The 20,988-nt window shown below is 48.1% G+C and overlaps 2 protein-coding genes across 13 annotated transcripts in view; one reads left to right on the top strand and one right to left on the bottom strand.

Annotated features, from left to right (window-relative positions):
• The window catches only part of DNAAF6 (dynein axonemal assembly factor 6), a 49,786-nt gene extending 30,153 nt beyond the window's left edge, over nt 1-19,633 (bottom strand). Inside the window, exons 1-5 of one of the 9 annotated variants that reach the window (XM_077465213.1) lie at nt 19,426-19,542; nt 19,219-19,236; nt 14,310-14,418; nt 6,848-6,895; nt 1,915-1,990 (exon numbers count right to left, since the gene is read on the bottom strand). In XM_077465213.1, the coding sequence (XP_077321339.1) occupies nt 1,915-1,990; nt 6,848-6,895; nt 14,310-14,418; nt 19,219-19,236; nt 19,426-19,445 (271 nt within the window). In that variant the 5' untranslated portion in view covers nt 19,446-19,542. Of the gene's footprint in view, nt 1-1,914; nt 1,991-6,847; nt 6,896-14,309; nt 14,419-19,207; nt 19,237-19,360 lie in introns of all 9 variants that reach the window. The other 8 variants (XM_077465211.1, XM_077465217.1, XM_077465214.1 and 5 more) reach the window with 8 other exon arrangements.
• Nucleotides 19,634-20,988, top strand: part of LOC143952981 (uncharacterized) — a 66,407-nt gene continuing 65,052 nt past the window's right edge. Inside the window, exon 1 of one of the 4 annotated variants that reach the window (XM_077465207.1) lies at nt 19,634-19,732. The gene's annotated coding sequence lies outside the window, so the exon portion shown is untranslated. Of the gene's footprint in view, nt 19,801-20,988 lie in introns of all 4 variants that reach the window. The other 3 variants (XM_077465208.1, XM_077465206.1, XM_077465209.1) reach the window with 3 other exon arrangements.

Genomic DNA, 20,988 nt, shown 5'->3' with positions numbered 1-20,988 from the left:
TAAATACCATTGTAAGTCCAGTTCACTACTGGTTTGTGCACAATTCCTACAATGAATATCAAAAATAGGGTACTATTCCTCCCAAGGACACCAATGATGGGGAACTATTCTTCCCACAGATACCAATAACGGGGCACTATTCAACCCACTGACACCAATGATGGGACACTATTTCCCCCACTGATACCAATGATGGGGCACTATTTCCCCCACTGATACCAAGGATGGGGCACTTTTCCTTCTATGGACACCAATGATGGAGCACTATTCCTCCCAATGATACCAATGATGGGGCACTATTTCTCCCACTGATACCAAGGATGGGGCACTATTCCTTCTATGGACACCAATGATGGAGCACTATTCCTCCCAATGATACCAATGATGGAGCACTATTCCTCCCAATAATACCAATGATGGGGCACTATTCCTTCCAATGACACCAATGATGGGGCACTATTCCCCCCACTGACACCAATGATGGGACTTTATTCCTCCCACTGATACCAATGATGGGGCACTATTCCTCCCATAGATACCAATGATGGGGCACTTTACCCCCCCCCCCCCCCGACACCAATGATGGGGCACTATTCCTTCCCCCGATAGCAATGATGGGACACTATTTCTTCCACTGATACCAATGATGGGGCACTATTTCCCCCACTGATACCAAGGATGCGGCATTATTCCTTCTATGGACACCAACGATGGAGCACTATTCCTCCCAATGATACCAACGATGGGGCACTATTCCTCCCAATGACACCAATGATGGGGCACTATTCCTCCCAATGACACCAATGATGGGGCACTATTCCTCCCAATGACACCAATGATGGGGCACTATTCCTCCCAATGACACCAATGATTGGGCACTATTCCCCACAATAACACCAATGATGGGACTTTATTCCTCCCACTGATACCAATGATGGGACACTATTCCTCCCATAGATACCAATGATGGGGCACTATTCCCCCCACTGACACCAATGATGGGGCACTATTCCTTCCACTGATAGCAATGATGGGACACTATTCCTTCCACTGACACAAATGATGGGACACTATTCCTCCAACTGATACCAATGATGTGGCACTATTCCTTCTATGGACACCAATGATGGAGCACTATTCCTTCCAATGATACCAATGATGGGGCACTATTCCTTCCACTGACACCAATGATGGGACACTATTCCTCCCACTGATACCAATGATGGGGCACTATTTCCCCCCACTGAAACCAAGGATGGGGCACTATTCCTTCTATGGACTCCAATGATGGAGCACTATTCCTCCCAATGATACCAATGATGAACACTATTCCTCCCAATTATACCAAAGATGGGGCACTATTTCTTCCAATGACACCAATGATGGGGCACTATTCCTCCCAATGACACCAATGTTGGGGCACTATTCCTCCCAATGACACCAATGATGGGACCCTATTCCCCCCACTGACACCAATGATGGGACTTTATTCCTCCCACTGATACCAATGATGGGGCACTATTCCTCCCATAGATACCAATGATGGGGCACTATTCCCCCCACTGACACCAATGATGGGACACTATTCCTCCCAATGACACCAATGATGGGGCACCATTCCTCCCACCAATATCAATTATGGGGCACTATTTCTCCTCCTACTGGCCACAGGTGTAATTTTTTTCACTCCCACTGATGGCCAAGCCTGAAAAAATATTTACTTTGACTCTGGGGCTTTTTCTAACCCAGATGGCAACAGGCATTTCCAGTGGAAGTGGGTACTGCCAGAAATAAGTACCTGCTGCCCCCCCCCCCCCAAAGAAAAAAAAAAGTTTCAAAAGTGAAAGAGGAGAAGGGAGGAGGATCAGCAGAACTTCTTTTTAAGGCGATGTTCTGCTTTAAATAAATACTTACAAGTGGAAATATTTTGCTGTATCTTTTTTACAAATCCAATGTCCCCAGGGCCAGCAAACGCAGATGAGGAAGGACACTAAAAAAATAAAAAAGATATTTATTCATATATATATATATATATATATATATATATATATATATATATATATATATATATATTGGTAGCAACATATCTATATGTGTACGTGTTGTATTTTGTATTTATTTATATATCATATTTATATATATATATTTTTATTTATTTCAGTTACTTATATAGCGCCATCAATTTACGCAGCGCTTTACATATACATTGTACATTCACATCAGTCCCTACCCTCAAGGAGCTTACAATCTAAGGTCCCTAACTCACATTCATACATACTAAGGACAATTTAGACAGGATCCAATTAACTTACCAACATGTCTTTGGAGTGTGGGAGGAAACCGGAGTACCCGGAGGAAACAAACGCAGGCACAGGGAGAACATGCAAACTCCAGGTAGGTAATGTCGTGGTTGGGATTACAACCAGCAAATCATAAAAAATGAACACCAGGGCCTAAAATTGCTAGTAAGTATCTAGATACTCTCAAGTTTAAATTATAAACTTTAAATGCTCAGGGTTAAAGTGTATGTATAGCCAAAATGTTTATTTATTTTTTGTTGTCTGGGCACCATTTGTTAAATTTCCATTTACTTTCTGTCTCAGAGACACAACAAGAAGTTAGAGGAAATCTCCCAAAGTGACAGCTTTCTTCCTGGAAGGTGTCCCCTTTGGAAAATTTCTCCTCATCTCCTGTTCTGGGGGCAACTTTAAAATGTTGGATATCCCCTCGCTTTCTTTTTACAGTGAAGGGGAAAAAGTATTTGACCCCCTGCTGATTTTGTATGTTTGCCCGCTGACAAAGAAACAATCAGTCTATAATTTTATTGAACACTTTATTTTAACAGTGAGAGACAGAATAACAACAAAAATATCCAGAAAAATGCATTTCAAAAAAGTTATAAATTGATTCTCATTTTAAATGAGTGAAATAAGTATTTGACTCCTTCCCAAACCGGACTTAGTACTTGGTGGTAAAACCCTCATTGGCAAGTATAGAGGTCAGATGTTTCTTGTAGTTGCCCACCAGGTTTGCACACATCTCAGGAGGGATTTTGTCCCACTCCTCTTTGCAGATCCTCTCCAAGTCATTGAGGTTTCCAGGCTGACGTTTGGTAACTCGAACCTTCAGCTCCCTCCACAGATTTTCTATGGGATTAAGATCTGGAGACTGGCTAGGTCACTCCATGACCTTAATGTGCTTCTTCTTGAGCCACTCCTTTGTTGCCTTGGCCCTATGTTTTGCGTAATTGTCATGCTGGAATACCCATCTTTGACCCATTTACAATGCCCTGGCTGAGGCAAGGAGGTTCTCATCCAAGATTTGATGGTACATGGCCTGTCCAGCGTCCCTTTGATATGGTGAAGTTGTCCTGTCCCGTTAACAGAAAAATACACCCAAAGCATAATGTTTCCACCTCCAGGTTTGATGGTGGGGATGGTGTTTTTGGGGTCATAGGCAGCATTCCTCCTCCTCCAAGTTGAGGTGATGCCAAAGAGTTTGACCACAACACTTTCACCCGGTTCATCTCTGAATCATTCTGATGTTCATTAGCAAACTTCAGACGATCCTGTACATCTGCTTTCTTGAGCAGAGGGACCTTGCAGGCACTGTGGGATTTCAGTCCTTCACAGTGTAGTGTGTTACTAATTGTTTTCTTGGGGACTATGGTCCCAGCTGCCTTGAGATCATTGACAAGCTTCTCCTGTGTAGTTCTGGGCCGATTCCTCACCGTTCTTATGATCATTGAAGCTCCACGAGGTGAGATCTTGCATGGAGCCCCAGACGGAGGGAGATTGACAGTTATTTTGTGTTTCTTCCATTTGTGAATAATCGCACCAACTGTTGTCACCCTCTCACCAAGCTGCTTGGAGATGGTCTTGTAGCCCATTCCAGCCTTGTGTAGGTCTACAATCTTGTCCCTGACATCCTTGGACAGCTTTAGTCATGGCCATGGTGGAGAAATTGGAATCTGATTGACTGCTTCTGTGAACAGGTATCTTTTATACCGGTAACAAGATAAGATTAAGAGCATCCCTTTAAGAGAGTTCTCCTAATCTCAGCTTGTTACCCGTATAGAAGACACCTGGGAGCCAGAAATCTTGCTGACTGATAGGGGATCAAATACTTCTTTTACTCATTAAAATGCAAATCAAATGATAACTTTTTTGAAATGCGTTTTTCTGGATATTTTTGTTGTTATTCTGTCTCTCACTGTTAAAATAAACTGACCATTAAAACTATAGACAGATCATTTGTCAGTGGGCAAACATACAAAATTAGCAGAGGGTCAAATCCTTTTTTCCCCTCACTGTACAAATATTCTTTGCCAGCAATTTTAAACCCAGATGAAAGGGCTCGTGGTTTGCCCTTTTAATATATTATATTGAAATAAACTCTTCACGGCTTCTCAGCGCTTCATGTGATGCTGCTTTTTCCTGTAGCTCTTGGATTTCTCCAGAAGCGCCCCCTAGAGGCCACTTCATGCCTGTGAGCTACCAACCAGGGTCCTTGTACCCTTCAATACAGTTTCTATATTAGCTGTGAAATCAATATACATTTGGATCCAGTGCCTCCAATCAGGGCCACCGTTATAGACAAACAACTAGCCCTCCCTTAACGGGCCCGGGCCCCATTGGATCAATTGGGGGGGGGGGGCGCCCAGGTTTGGATCTGAAGCAGGATGAGTCCCACAAAGTGCATTGCTCAGGCACCCCGTTTGTGCAGCACTCCCTTTGTGATCCTGTGAAAGCTGCACACACCTCGCTAGCCATTGAATTAGGTGGACATGCAGCATTCCTTTGTCACCCTCCAGTGTCTGCCTACCTCACTGGCTGCTCAAGTGCGTCTTTCATTTATTATGTTGCGGGCAGAGAGAGGGAGCCACAAGCTCTGATTGGTTGGAAGTGCCATCAATCAGACTCATGCTGCCTTTGCCCCACCTCTTTCCTGGAGGCTACCAATGTTTCTGTGAGTGGCTGGGACTAGTAGAGCTGAGGCACCTCAGCCACAAATTTGAGCGTGGCCCTCCAAGTGATGTGGGGAGGGTGGCCCTAGATTGGGAATGTACTGGGGTCGCCCCCTGATTATCTGTCCACCCCTGATTGGCTGGCATGCGCCTAATATGTATTGGGGTTGCCCTCTGTCACCCAAGCAGTTGTCAACACGGACATCTAGGGGCTGTTCACAGTATGGCGGAGCAGCAATGGAGGTTACATGCATGGGTGCAATGTGGTGCCAATCATTTTGAATGGCACCCCAATAAGCTTTGCGATGGATGTGCATTGCAGCGCCCTGGAGTTTGTTGTGCTGCCAACGAAGAGTGCACATGGAGGAGAGATGGGTTTGCTTTAAGAGCATATTAAATAAGGGCATTAGGCAATGCATCCCATTGGGTAATAAATTTAAAAGAGCGAAAAAAAGTCCTGGATGGCTTAACGCCAATGTAAAAAAAGCAAAGGATAAGGTCTTCAAAAAATTCAAGATTGAGGGATCATCATCAGCATTCAGACTTTATAAAGAATGCAACAAGAAATGTAAGGGTGCAATAAGGACGGCTAAGATTGAACATGAAAGACACATAGCGGAGGAGAGCTTTAAGTATGTAAACAGTAAAAAAGGACAGACCATATTGGCCCCATAAAGAATGAGTAAGGACATTTCCTTACAAAGGGTGGGGAGATGGCGAAGATATTGAATTTATTCTTCTCCTCAGTCTTCACAAGGGAATTGGGGGGCTTCAGTAACCAAAACTGCAGTGTTTATCCTCAAGACATATCAAAGGAAGCATCTCCATGGTGAACAGAGGACAGAATTAAAATTAGACTTGGGAAACTTAACATTAATAAATCACCGGGACCAGATGGCTTTCACCCAAGGGTACTTAGGGAACTCAGTAAAGTAATTGCCAGACCATTGTTCCTAATTTTTACTGACACTCTACTGACTGGAATGGTACCAGCTGATTGGAGAAAAGCCAATGTAGCACCAATATTTAAAAAGGGCCCAAAATACATCCCTGGGAATTACAGACCAGTTAGTCTAACATCAACAGTATGCAAGCTCTTGGAGGGGATGATAAGGGACTATATACAAGATTTTAGTAATGAGAACGGTATCATTAGCAGTAATCAGCATGGATTAATGAAGAATCGTTCTTGCCAAACCAATCTATTAACCTTCTATGAGGTGAGTTGCCATCGAGGCCTGTAGACGTGGTGTATCTGGATTTTGCAAAAGCATTTGACACAGTTCCCCATAAATGTTTACTGTACAAAATAAGGTCCGTTGGCATGGACCATAGGGTGAGTACATGGATTGAAAACTGGCTACAAGGGCAAGTTCAGAGGGTGGTGATAAACGGGAAGTACTCGGAATGGTTGGGGTGGGTAGTGGGGTCCCCCAGAGTTCTGTGCTGGGACCAATCCTATTTAATTTGTTCATAAACGACCTAGAGGATGGGGTAAACAGGTCAATCTCTGTATTTGCGGACAATACTAAGCTAAGCAGGGCAGTAACTTCTCCGCAGGATGTGGAAACCTTGCAAAAAGATCTGAACAAATGAATGGGGTGGGCAACTACATGGCAAATGAGGTTCAATGTCTAAAAATTTAAAATAATGCATTTGGGTGGCAAAACTATGAATGCAATCTATACACTGGGGGAGAACCTCTGGGGGAATCTAGGATGGAAAAGGACCTGGGGGTCCTAGTAGATGATAGGCTCAGCAATGGCATGCAATGCCAAGCTTCTACTAACAAAGCAAACAGAATATTGGCATGCATTAAAAAGGGGATCAACTCCAGAGATAAAACGATAATTCTCCCGCTCTACAAGACTCCGGCCGCACCTGAAGTATGCTGTCCAGTTCTAGGCACCAGTCTTCAGGAAGGATGTGCTGGAAATGGAGCGAGTACAAAGAATTACAACAAAGCTAATAAAGGATCTGGAGGATATTAGTTATGAGGAAAGGTTGCGAGCACTGAACTTATTCTCTCTGGAGAAGAGAGGGGATATGATTTTAATATATACCGTATTTATCGGCATATAACACGCAACGGTGTATAACACACACCCCAAGTTTAGGAGGGAATTTAAAAGAAAAAAACTTTTAGGAGGGAAGTTTAAGGAAAAAAACTTACATTTAAATGTCCATCAATGCAGGCTTGTCAGTGTCAATTGCAGCCTTCCATTGCAGCCTTGTTGGTCATTTGCAGCCTCGTTAGTGTGTTTGCCGTTTAACCACTTAAGGTCCGCCGCATGGCAATGTACGTCGGCGCAATGGCACCAACAGGCACAAGCACGTACATGTACGTGCTTGCCTTCCAGCGGGTGGAGGGCCCGATCGGACCCCCTCCCGCTGGATGCGGCGGTCCGTTTCACTTCAGGAGCGATCCGGGATGAGGGGATGGCCGTTGGTTTCTGGCCATCCCCTCTCGATCGCTCCTGGCAAATGAGAAGCTTCCCCCGCTGTGTATTGTAAACACAGGCAGGGAGGAAGTGATGTAATTCTCCTAGGGGCGGTCTTTTTGACTGGACTGCGAGGAGAACAGAGAAAGTAAGTGCACCAAACACTACACTGACATGTAGGTACACATAGGCACACAAATCCCCCCCCTCCCCGATCGCCCTCCTGCCTCCCAGTCACAGTGTCACTGATTGCAGTGATCATTTATTTACTGATCACTGCATTTAGTGTCAGTTGTGACAGTAAAAACTGTCAGGGCAGTTAGTGTTAGGTCCAGGGTAGCCCCATACCCCCCCCCAATAAAGGTTTAACCCCCTGATTGCCCCTAGAGTTAACCCTTTCACCCCCTTTTGTCAGTGTCACTAAGCAATCGTTTTTCTGATCGCTGCATTAGTGTCACTAGTGCCGCTAGGTAGCTAGTTCTTTCTTTAGGTTCACCGCCAGATTTTTATAGCGCTAGGTACCCCAATATACTACCCAATAATGGTTTTAACCCCCTGATTGCCCCTAGTTAACCCTTTCACCCCCTTTTGCCAGTGTCACTAAGCGATCGTTTTTCTGATCACTGCATTAGTGTCCCTGGTGCCGCTAGGTAGCTAGTTATTTTTTTAGGTTCACCGCCAGGCTTTTATAGCGCTAGGTACCCCGATATACTACCCAATAATGGTTTTAACCCCCTGATTGCCCCTAGTTAACCCTTTCACCAGCGATCACCGTATAAGTGCCACTGGTGATGCTGGTTAGCCAGTTAGTTATTTAGGTTCCCCGTCAGGTTTTTATATAGCGCCAGGGACCCCCATATACTACCTAATAAAGATTTTAACCCCCTGATTGCCCCTAGTTAACCCTGGTTAGTTACTTTGCTTTTTATAGCATCAGGGCACCCACCATTTATTACCAAATAAAGGTTTAACCCCCTGATCACCCGGCGGGTGATATCAATTAGGTTTTAGGTTCAGGGTCTGCGTCACGGCCACCAGGCCGTGATAGGTTAGTGCCAGTACCGCTAACACCCACGCACAAAGCATAAACCTCCCGTAGTGGTATAGAATCTGAACAGATCAATATCTGATCTGATCAGATCTATACTAGCGTCCCCAGCAGTTTAGGGTTCCAAAAAAAAACCGCATTGTTAGCAGGATCAGCCCAGATACCTGCTGGCACCTGCGTTTTGCCCCTCCGCCCAGCCCACCCAAGTGCAGTATCGATCGATCACTGTCACTTACAAAACACTAAACACATAACTGCAGCGTTCGCAGAGTCAGGCCTGATCCCTGCGATCGCTAACAGTTTTTTTTGGTAGCGTTTTATATTTAAATCCTGAGGGCAGTGCTTGGTTTTTGGGGTCCCGTACGTGGCTAGGCTCCCAAAAAGTCCCCCACATGTGGTATCCCCGTACTCGGGAGAAGCAGCAGAATTTATTTTGGGGTGTAATTTCACTTATGCCCATAGCATGTGTGAGCAATATATCATTTAGTGACAACTTTGTGCAAAAAAATAAATTTTTTTAATATTCCTGCAACTTGTGGCAAAATATAAAATATTTCATGGACTCAACATGCCTCTCAGTAAATAGCTTGGGGTGTCTACTTTCCAAAATGGGGTCATTTGGGGGGGGGGGGGGGTTTGTGCTATTTTTGCATTTTATGGCCTTCGAAACTGTGATAGGTAGTGAGGAGTGAAATCAAAAATTTGCACCCTTAGAAATCCTGAAGGCAGTGATTGGGTTTCGGGGTGCCGTACGCGGCTAGACTCCCAAAACACATATAACTATGGCATGTGTGAGCAATATATCATTTAGTGACAACTTTTTGTAAACTTTTTTTTTTTTTCATTATTCAATCACTTGGGACAAAAAAAATAAAAATTCAATGGGCTCAATATGCCCCTCAGCAATTTCCTTGGGGTGTCTACTTTCCAAAATGGGGTCATTTGGGGGGGTGGCTGCCCTGCCATTTTAGCACCTCAAGAAATGAGATAGGCAGTCATAAATTAAAAGCTGTGTAAATTCCGGAAAATGTACTCTAGTTTGTAGACGCTATAACTTTTGCGCAAACCAATAAATATACGCTTATTGACATTTTTTTTACTAAAGACATGTGGCTGAATAAATTGTGCCCTAAATGTATGACTAAAATTGAGTTTATTCGATTTTTCTTATAACAAAAATTTGAAAATATATTTTTTCCCTTGAAATTTTCGGTCTTTTTCCATTTATATCGCAAAAAATAAAAATCGCAGAGGCAATCAAATACCATCAAAAGAACGCTCTATTTGTGGGAAGAAAGGGACCCAAATTTCGTTTGGGTACAACATTGCATGACCGCGCAATTACCGGTTAAAGCAGTGCAGTGCGAAATTGTAAAAAGACCTCTGGTCCTTAGGCTGACAATTGGTCTGGGGCTGAAGTGGTTAAAAATGGCGCAGCCGAGATACAGAGCGGATGTCCTGTGTATCTCTGCAGCGCTCGGTAATTCTTGGCGGCCTTCGGGTATTTTCGGGCGTTCTCTGCTATATTTCGGCTATTTTCCGAAAGCCGCCGAGAACGGCCGAGAATGGTTGAAAATAGCAGAGAACAGCTGAAGATAGCCGAGATCGGCCGAAGATAGCCGAAAATACCCGGAAGCCGCAGAGAGAGGCAGAAGGGTATAGAAACAGCGGGAGATCGGCGTATAACGCGCACCCCCGATTTCAGGGGGAAAAGGTGCGTGTTATAAGCCGATAAATACAGTAAATAATAAAATACTGGACACGTGGTCACTCATTAAGATTAGAAGAAAAGAGGTTTAACCTTAACCACTTGCTTACTGGGCACTTAAACCCCCCTCAGTCCCAGACCAATTTTCAGCTTTCAGCGCTAATGCACTTTGAATGACAATTGCGCGGGCATACAACACTGTACCCAAATGAAATTTTTATCATTTTTTTCCCACAAATAGAGCTTTCTTTTGGTGGTATTTAGTTACAGCTCGGAGTTTTATTTTTTGCTAAACAAACAAAAAAAGATGCAAAAAAAAAATAAAAAATTATGTTTTAATAGTTTGTTATAAAATTTTGCAAACGGGTCATTTTTCTCCTTCATTGAAGTGCGCTGATTAGGCGGCACTGATAGGCTGCATTGGTGGGCACTGATGGGCTGCATTGGTGGGCACTGATGGGCTGCATTGGTGGGCACTGATAGGCTGCACTGGTGGGCACTGATAGGCATAGTTAAGGCGGCACTAATAGGCACAGATAAGGCGGCACCGATGGGCACAGATAAGGCGGCACTGATGGGCAAAGATGGGCACAGATAAGATGGCACGGATGGGTGGCACGGATAAGTGGCACGGATGGGTGGCACGGATGGGCACTGATAGGTACCACAGATAGATGGGACTGATGGGCACTGATAGGTGGCACTGATAGGTGGCTCTGATAGGTGGCACTGCTGGGCACTGATGGGCGGCACTGCTGGGCACTGATGGGCGGCACTGCTGGGCGGCACTGGGGTGCAGCACCTTTGAGGCAGATTGGGTGGCACTGTGGGTGGCACTGTGGGGTGGCACTGTGGGTGGCACTGTGGGCACTATGGGCACTGACGGGGGGCACTTACTTTTGCTTTTATTTTACTTCAGGATGGCACTGCGGGAGGCAGGTGGCAGGTGGTCCCTTGTATTGATGGCCGTGATCGGGACTGATGTCCCGATCACGGCCGCCGGTGATCGGCTTTTTTTTTCTCTCCTCGCGCTGTCAGCGCGAGGAGGAATAATAGCCGATTACCGGCTCCGTTCTATCACATGATCAGCTGTCATTGGCTGACAGCTGATCACGTGATAAGGGGTCGGGATCGACCCCTTGCACGGATCGGTGATCAGGCGAGTCTCACGGACTCGCCGATCACAGAGCGCGCCGCGCGCGCCCCTTAGGGGGCGCGCAGGCCGCTCGTAACCGGGACGACGTCAATAGACGTAGTCCCGGAAATGTAGGTCCGCGCTAATGCCGTCATTTGGCAATAGCGCGGATCTGAAGTGGTTAAACTACGTAAGGGGTTCTTTACACTAAGCGTGGCAAGGATGTGGAATTCCCTTCCACAGGTGATGGTCTCAGCGGGGAGCATCGATAGTTTCAAGAAACTATTAGATAAGCACCTGAATGACTGCAACCAACAGTAATATACAATGTAATACCGACATATAATCACACACATAGGTTGGACTTGATGGACTTGTGTCTTTTTTTGACCTTACCTACTATGTAACTATGCAACAATACTTTTCAGCGTGTCCATTTAAAGGTATGTTGGGGTGCCATTCAGAATGAATGTAATATGCGTTGACATAAACCACATGGTAAGCTGGGAGGGGGTATGCTGTCCTGTCAACTAGGCTCTACGGGGCCCCATGATTTCTAATGATAGCTCTGCCTTCGACCACCATCTCTCAATATTAGAAGGAATGCTGCATTTTAACCACTTAGACCCCATTCACACCTGAGCGTTTTGTAGCTTGAGGCCTGAAGCTACAAAATGCTAGAGGGGAAAAATTATATTATTCTCAATGGAGATGGTTCACATCTCCACTACATGTCGCCTGAAGCCGAACGCCTGAAGCTCAAACAAGTCGGACCCTTTTTTGTCGCTTGAATTGTGCAGATTTGGGCGTTTTTCTTCTTTTAACATCAGTGACCTTTTGCCCTGCACAAAATCGCGGCAAAAAACACTGTTAAAAACGCAGCGAATCGCGGTAAAAAACGCCGCAATAAACTCTTGAAAACGCTAGGTGTGAATGCAGGTGTGAATGCAGCCTTAGCGACTGCCCTATAACAGTTTTACTGCTACAGGGAGGCAGCTGTGCACTTGATCACGTACATACACATATATATATATATATATGTGATTTTGGACCTCTGCCTGCAGGGGGCGCACACTGTTGAAAATTCACAATTCACAGCAGAAGTTGATCTGTGGGTATCGGGCACTCGATGGTCTCCTGCATCCGCCAGTCGCCGGTAAACTACACAGAGCAGGGATGTAAACAAGGCAGATCCCGGTTCTGATATGGAGGAAGGGTTGGAGTCAGTGTTCCTGCAAAGCAGGGACTAGGATCCATCTCTTCCCCTAATAAAAAGCAGCACACACAGTAAACGCAAACACTGGCTCGGCACACATTTAGCCCTTTGATTGCCCCTGAGTTTTAACCCCTTCCCAGCCTGTGTCATTAGTACAGTGACAGTGCATATTTTTTAGCACTGATCGCAGTATTAGTCTCGGTTCCCACTGGGGCAGCTTCAAAGTCGCCCGACTCTGAAGCCGCCCCGCACAGAATGACTTCAGCACGGCTAGCAAACGACTTCTTTCATAGAAGTCAATGCAAGCTGCTCCAAAGTCGCCCCCCAAGTAGTACAGGAACCTTTTTCCAAGACCCCTTCACACTGGGGCACGGGCCACGTTAGCGGGGGTTTCGGCCACTAGCGGGTCGCTTCTAAACTCCACTAACATCCAAAGAAAGGGTTGAAAGCGCCCATGTTGCGGCGCTGCAGAATTGCTTTGCAGGCACTTCGGCAGCGCTGCCTATGCATTTCAATAGGCGGGGGCGGTTTAGGAGTGCTGTATACAGCGCTCCTAAACTGCCCCAAAAATGTTGCTTGCGGGATTTTTTCTAATGTCCTGCAAGCGCACTGTCCCAGTGTAAAAACACTCGGGCTTTCACACTGGGAGGCATTATTCTGGCGCTTTACAGATGCTATTTTTAGCGCCAAATCACCTGAAAAACGCCTCAGTGTGAAAGGGGTCTACGTCGGAGCAGTTTGAGTCTCTCCGGTTAGAACGGTTCCATTGCACTGAATGGAGCGTGACTTGTCAGGTGACTAAGTCGCCTGACAAGTCGCCCCAGTGTGATCCGAGCCTTAGCGTCTCTGATTTCCACAAAGTGTCAAAAGTGTCAGATTTTCCTGCGCAATATTGCAGTCCCGCTATAAGACACTGATCGCCGCCATTACTAGTATAAATAAAAATAGAAAAATTCCTTAAATCTATCCTATAGTTTGCTGTAGATGCCCTAAGGCTCGGTTCACACAGGGGGCGACGCGACGCGACCTGACAAGTCGCCCCCGTTCTGTACTACGGAACCGTTCTAAGAGGAGCGACTCGAGTCGCTCCGACTTAGAAAAAAGGTTCCTGTACTACTTTTGGGCGACCTCGGGCGACTTGCATTGACTTCTATACAGAAGTCGTTTGCAAGTCGCCGCTGAGGTCGCGGCAGGTCGCGGAGCGGCAAGTCGTGTCGCCCCCTGTGTGAACCGAGCCTAACGTTCGTATAAACCAATCAATATACATTTATTGGAATATTTTATTTATTTTTTTAATAAAAACATGTAGCAAAATATATTTTGGCCTAAATTCAAGCAGAATTTTTTTTTCTGGATATGTTTTATAGCATAAAGTAAAAACTTTTTTTTTTTTAATTGTCTTTTTTTCTTATATATATATATATATATATATATATATATATATATATATATATAAAAATAAAAATCGCAGAGGTGACCAAATACCACCAAAAGAAAGCTCTATTTGTGGGGGAAAAAATGGCATAATTATATTTGGGTACAGTGTCACACGACCGTGCAATTATCAGTTAAAATAACACAGTGTCGTTTCACAAAAAATGGCCTGGTCACAAAGGACAAGGGGGGCTGTAAATCTTCCAGAGGTCAAGGGGTTAAACATGGAAGCATGGGTGGGAGGAGCTAAAAAAAAATGACACTTTGTTCACCTGCCGCATACCTAGATTGATACCCGCTCTGATGTAGTTACCAATAATAAAGCAAACAGTAATATAGAACAAAATCGTCATATATTCACATGACTTTCGATTTCCTCCTCCTCTTCAGAAGGGCTGTGAAGCAGATCACATAGAGCTTGTATGGATGACGTGGTGGCAGACTCTCTCAGATGCTCGTCCATGTCGCTCCTGCAGGTATGGTGCAAGAAGAATTAAAATAAACTTTCACATAGTTACAAAGAAATTGATAGAAATAATAGGCTGCCAGGCCATGCATAGACACAAACACATGCTCTTGGCAGTAGTTACTAAATAGCATCTTCTCTTAGCACACAAAATGTGACACTATGCCCCCTACTAACGCACATGTGTCAAACACAAGGTCCTGGGGTCGGCAGCTGAGAGAAGGACAGAACTCATCCACCAGATCCTGCGCTTCTCTGTGAAGCCATGGAGAGACTCATCTCTGCAGTTGGCAGCTGAGAGGATGACAGAACTCCTCCACCAGATCCTGCGCTTCTCAGTGCAGCCATGGAGAGACTCATCTCTGCCCCCTCCCCCCCATCCCCATCTCAGCAGTCGGCTGCTGGGAGAAGGACAGAACTCCTCCACCAGATCCTGTGTTTCTCTGTGCAGCCATGGGGAGACTCATCTCTGCCATCTTCAGGGTTTTTGTTTTCAGCGAGAATGCATGGAAACAAAGTTCCGGCACCTCCAGCACTGAATGCATGTAATGGCAAGGGGTGCTGGAGGTCACTGCTGAGGGATCTATTGTCAGTGATGGGGATCTGTTTTTGTGTAAGGGTCTATTGTTGCTGGTTGGGGATCTATTGTCAGTGATGGGATCTGTTTTTGTGTAAGGGTCTATTGTTGTTGGCTGGGGGAGGGGCTTATGTTCCTCCTAGGGATCCACTGTTGAGGGAGAGGTCTATTGTTGCTGGTTCATGGAGGGTCTAATGATGGTGGTTGCTTGGAGATCTGTTATCGCTGCTGAGGTGGGGGGGTTGTTTAATGTTGCTGGGGTGGATCTTTTGTTGCTGGGGGTGGTCCATTGTTGCTGGAGTGTGGTCTATTGTTACTGGGGGGATTTATTGTTGTGTGGGGAATCTACCGCTGCTGGGGGCGTGGTCTATTGTTGCTGCAGGGGGGTCTATTGTTGCTGGAGGGGTCTATTGTTGCTGGCTGCATGGGATCCATACAAATTACTGATCACCATAAAATGATACTTGGTTCTGTACGCTCTAAAAGGGGCGGTACTGGATAGGGAGTGGAACCAAGGATTGGTGCTTGGAGGTGGGTAGGGGTTGGAACCAAAAGATGGTGCTCAGAGGTGGTTAGGGGGTGAAACCAAGGGGCAGTGCTCGGTGGTGGATAGGGGGCGGAGACAAGGGATGGTTCCCAGTGGTGAGTAGGTGGCAGAGACATGGGACGGTGCTCGAAGGTAGGTAGGGGATGGAACCAAGGGACGGTGCTCAGAAGTGGGTAGGGGCGGAGACCAGGGATGATGCTCGGTGGTGTGTAGCGGGCGGAGAAAAGGGACTGTGCTCACAGGTGGTTAGGAGTCGGAGACGTGTAGAGGATGGAACCAAGGGACGGTGCTCGAAGGTGGGTGGGGCGGAGACCAGGGATAATGCTCAGCGGTGGGTAGGGGGTGGAGACAAGGGGCTGCGCTCAGAGATGGTTTGGGGTCGGAGACAGGGGACGGTGCTCGGAGGTGCGTAGAGGTTGGAACCAAGGTATGGTGCTGTCATGTACCTGATGGTTGAGCCCACGGATGCAGGGAGCGGCTTCTCGTATTCCTCTGGCTCAAGAACTCCTGGTAGAGCAGACAGATGTTCAGGAGCACAGAAGGGGCACAAGTGCCTGGCAGGTCACAAATGCAAGGGCTGGTCTGGACTCCGAGTAGCAGACGGGGAACCAGATGCAGGCTGGAACCGGGATCAGCGGAGAGCAGGAGCAGCAGGAACACCGGAACAGAGGGGAAGGCGTCTTGTAGATCAGGACACTAGCAGATCTTCAAGCAGGCTGAGTTGGATGCTGGTAGGCAGGAACAGCACCAAGGCGGCATGCAAGGCGTAGTCGGAGACAAGCCGGGACATACACAGGCGGACTGGATAGGTACCAAGGCAGCAGGCAGAAGAATAGTCAAGACAAGCCGGGGTCGGTGGCAGGCAGCAAACAGAGGGTAGTCAGAGGCAAGCCGGGTAACAGGTATCAGGTAACAAGTAAGGTATAGCAGAGGGGTCTCTCAGGAACGCTGTAGACCAGACAGCAGGGAGGCAAGGTGACAGGTCCCTTTAAATAGCTCCTTTGGCGTCAAGATCCATCATACTGCGCGTCCGTGTGCGCTCACGCGCACGCCTGTGCGCACACTTGTGTACGTTCGCACGCTCACATTATCATTAGCGTGCACCCGCATCCACCCATTAGCTTTAGCGCGCACCCGCGTGTGCCCGACAGCGCTATCGCGCACCCGCATGCGCCCGAGAGCATTAGCTCGCACCCGCGTGCATCCATATGCGCACCCATGTGTGCCCACCTGCGTTAACGCGCACTAGTGTGCGCCGTTTGGCTCTTCTGCAGGTAAGATTTCTGGGAACAGCCGGGTGATCAGAACGTCCTTCTTGACAGGTGCTTGGAGGCAAGGGACTGGTCTCGGCGATGGGTAGGGGCAGAGACAAGGAACGGTACTAGGAGGTGGGTAGGTGTTGGAACCAAGGAACAATGCTCAGAGGTGGGTAGGGGGTAGAGACAAGGGAGGGTGCTCAGAGGTGGGTAGGGGTGGAGACAAAGGACGGTGTTCAGAGATGGGTAGGAACAGAGACAAAGGACGGTGTTCGGAGATGAGTAGGGGTGCAGACAAGGGACGGTGCTCAGAGGTGGGTAGGGGCAGAGACAAAGGACAGTGTTCAGAGATGAGTAGGGGCGGAGACAAGAGATGGTGCTCGGAGGTGGGTTGGGCGGAGAGAAGGGGCGGTGCTCAGAGGTGGGTAAAGGCAGAGACAAAGGACGGTGCTCAGAGGTGCGTTGGGGGGCGTGACTAAAGAGGGGGGATTTCCTGCACCTAGTCTCTGAGAATAAAAGCCCCGCTATCGCATTGCGGTAACATGTTTATTACACTCTGGTGTCTTTCACTGCAAATTTAAACCTGATGCACACTGTTGCTATCAGTCATTGTGCGGTGAAATTACGGGACTGCCTTGGTGCAATGCATGCTGACAGAACGCATAGTAGGGACGGCGGCCTGTATAGTAGATTTCCTGTATATCCTGTCCTATATAGTAGATTTCCTATCCCCTTCACCCATACAGAGGGACACCTGAGGGGGGGAGGGGGATAAGGAGGGTCGGGTTGTCAGGGAGGACAACTAGGTGTTGTGGTTCTTCTCCTGCAGCCAGCAGTGATGTAACTGAAGTAAACAGCGTTACTTAAGGCCGTTACTTTAGAGGGTAACGAGTAATCTAACTGATTACTCTTTCCCTCATGGTAACGGCATTCCCATTAAGAAGGGCCTCAGGAAAGCTCCGGAACGGCAGCCATCTTGGTGCACCCTCCGGCCGTTTACAATATGATTGCTCTGTCAAATGATGGAGCGATCACTTGTAAACAACCCGGCATCATGATGACGCCGGTTCCTCTCTCCCCTCTGTGTACAGATCTGTACAGTGGAGGGGAGAAATCGGATGGCAGCAGCGCTATGGGCTGCATCTGTAGTGCCCACACCGCTGCTCTGTGACAATCGCAGTCACAGCCATCCCTCCATCCTCTGCCAATACCCTGCCATACTCTGCCAATACTCGGGGATACCCAGCCGGTAACTATATGGTGGTGGAATTTTCACAGGTTTTTGCAAATTCAATTCTTATTTGCTGATCCGAAAAATAATCCGATCTGTGACTCTGATCCGAGGAATGATCCGATCTGTGACTCTGATCCGAGGAATGATCCGATCTGTGAGATTGGGGGGGACAGATGTACAGAGGGGGAACAGATATAAGTGTGTGGGGGATGACAGATGTGTAGTGGGGTACAGAGAGGGACAGGATATATGTGTGTGGGGGGGGACAGACGTTCAGGGGGCTACAGAGGGGTAACAGATATATGTGTGGGAGGGGGAACAGATGTGTAGTGGAGTACAGAGAGGTAACAGATATATGTTTGGGGGGAACAGACATGTAGTGGGGTACTATATGTGTGGAGGGGAGACAGATGTGCAGGGGGGTACAGAGGGGAAATAGACGTGCAGGAAGGTACAGAGGGGAAATAGACGTGCAGGGGGGGGTACAGAGGGGAAATAAACGTGCAGGGGTGGTACACAGGGGAAATAGACGTGCAGGGGGGGTACACAGGGGAAATAGACGTGCAGGGGGGGTACACAGGGGAAATAGACGTGCAGGGGGGGTACACAGGGGAAATAGACGTGCAGGGGGGGTACACAGGGGAAATAGACGTGCAGGGGGGGTACACAGGGGAAATAGACGTGCAGGGGGGGTACACAGGGGAAATAGACGTGCAGGGGGGGTACACAGGGGAAATAGACGTGCAGGGGGGGGTACACAGGGGAAATAGACGTGCAGGGGGGGGTACACAGGGGAAATAGACGTGCAGGGGGGGTACACAGGGGAAATAGACGTGCAGGGGGGGTACACAGGGGAAATAGACGTGCAGGGGGGGTACACAGGGGAAATAGACGTGCAGGGGGGGTACACAGGGGAAATAGACGTGCAGGGGGGGTACACAGGGGAAATAGACGTGCAGGGGGGTACACAGGGGAAATAGACGTGCAGGGGGGTACACAGGGGAAATAGACGTACAGGGGGGTACAGAGGGGAAATAGACGTGCAGGGGGGTACACAGGGGAAATAGACGTGCGGGGGGGGGTACACAGGGGAAATAGATGTGCAGGGGGGGGGTACAGAGGGTAAATAGACGTGCAGTGGGTTACAGAGGGGAAATAGACGTGCAGGGGGGAACGCACCCCTTGCTTACAGTAATACTAGATCCGCCCTTTAGAATATAAAAAAAAAGTCACAGTTACTTTGCTGAGTAACTAATTACTTTTCCAATGTAGTAACCGAGTTACTAACACAATTGCTTTTTGGAAGCAGATATTTGTAACTTAACTAATTACTTTTTAAAGTAAAATGACCAACACTGGCAGCCAGGAAGCAATGAGGAGAACCGGATGACACTCACCTTCCTCCTCCGACGAACATCACCAGGATTGTATTTACCCATCTGTGTTGCCAAGGTAAACAAAACTTTGGGGTCCTTTACATGGGTGAAATCGGCGAATGCCAAAAATTAATTCAGATGAAAGGGAAACGAGGAAATTGCAACATTCGTGTACCGCAACGATACTCGGCGATCAGAAATCAGTAACTAGTATAGGATTGTAGTGTTATTATTTCAAACAGGCAAAATGCCAGACACCTAAAGGGGCCCTTCGGTGTGTTTCCGGACATGCGCAGTATGGAGCTGTCGACCCGAACTTGAGGAGGAGGTAGACGTCATCTCCCGCCACCGGTTTGTGTGAGGAGCCTGTGTGCGTGTGAAGAGTAGCGGCGAGGAGTGAGTGAGTGCGTGTGTGTGAAGAGTAGCGGTGAGGAGTGTGTGCGTGTGTTGGTGAAGAGTAGCGCTGAGGAGTGTGTGCAGAGTAGCGGTGAGGAGTGTGTGTGTGTGCGCGCGTGTGTGTGAAGAGTAGCGGTGAGGAGTGCGTGTGTGTGAAGAGTAGCGGTGAGGAGTGCGTATGTGTGAAGAGTAGCGGTGAGGAGTGCGTGTGTGTGAAGAGTAGCGGTGAGGAGTGCGTGTGTGTGAAGAGTAGCGGTGAGGAGTGCGTGTGTGTGAAGAGTAGCGGTGAGGAGTGCGTGTGTGTGAAGAGTAGCGGTGAGGAGTGCGTGTGTGAAGAGTAGCGGTGAGGAGTGCGTGTGTGAAGAGTAGCGGTGAGGAGTGCGTGTGTGTGAAGAGTAGGGGTGAGGAGTGCGTGCGTGTGTGTGAAGAGTAGGGGTGAGGAGTGCGTGCGTGTGTGTGAGAAGAGTAGGGGTGAGGAGTGCGTGCGCGCGTGCGAAGAGTAGGGGTGAGGAGCGCGTGCGCGAAGAGTAGGGGTGAGGAGCGCGCGTGCGAAGAGTAGGGGTGAGGAGCGCGCGTGCGAAGAGTAGGGGTGAGGAGCGCGCGTGCGAAGAGTAGGGGTGAGGAGCGCGCGTGCGAAGAGTAGGGGTGAGGAGCGCGCGTGCGAAGAGTAGGGGTGAGGAGCGCGCGTGCGAAGAGTAGGGGTGAGGAGCGCGCGTGCGAAGAGTAGGGGTGAGGAGTGCGTGCGTGTGTGTGAAGAGTAGGGGTGAGGAGTGCGTGCGTGTGTGCGAAGAGTAGGGGTGAGGAGTGCGCGTGCGAAGAGTAGGGGTGAGGAGTGCGCGTGCGAAGAGTAGGGGTGAGGAGTGCGCGTGCGAAGAGTAGGGGTGAGGAGTGCGCGTGCGAAGAGTAGGGGTGAGGAGTGCGCGTGCGAAGAGTAGGGGTGAGGAGCGCGCGTGCGAAGAGTAGGGGTGAGGAGCGCGCGTGCGAAGAGTAGGGGTGAGGAGCGCGCGTGCGAAGAGTAGGGGTGAGGAGCGCGCGTGCGAAGAGTAGGGGTGAGGAGCGCGCGTGCGAAGAGTAGGGGTGAGGAGCGCGCGTGTGAAGAGTAGGGGTGAGGAGTGCGTGCGTGTGTGTGAAGAGTAGGGGTGAGGAGTGCGTGCGTGTGTGTGAAGAGTAGGGGTGAGGAGTGCGTGC

This window comes from Lithobates pipiens, unplaced genomic scaffold (genome assembly GCF_037356315.1).
Source record: "Lithobates pipiens isolate NorthernLeopardFrog02 unplaced genomic scaffold, aLitPip1_a1.2 Scaffold_1, whole genome shotgun sequence".
In the NCBI taxonomy this organism is placed as follows: domain Eukaryota; kingdom Metazoa; phylum Chordata; class Amphibia; order Anura; family Ranidae; genus Lithobates; species Lithobates pipiens.
The sequence above is the reverse complement of the archived record's forward strand: the minus strand, read 5'-3'. Positions and strand labels throughout refer to the sequence as shown.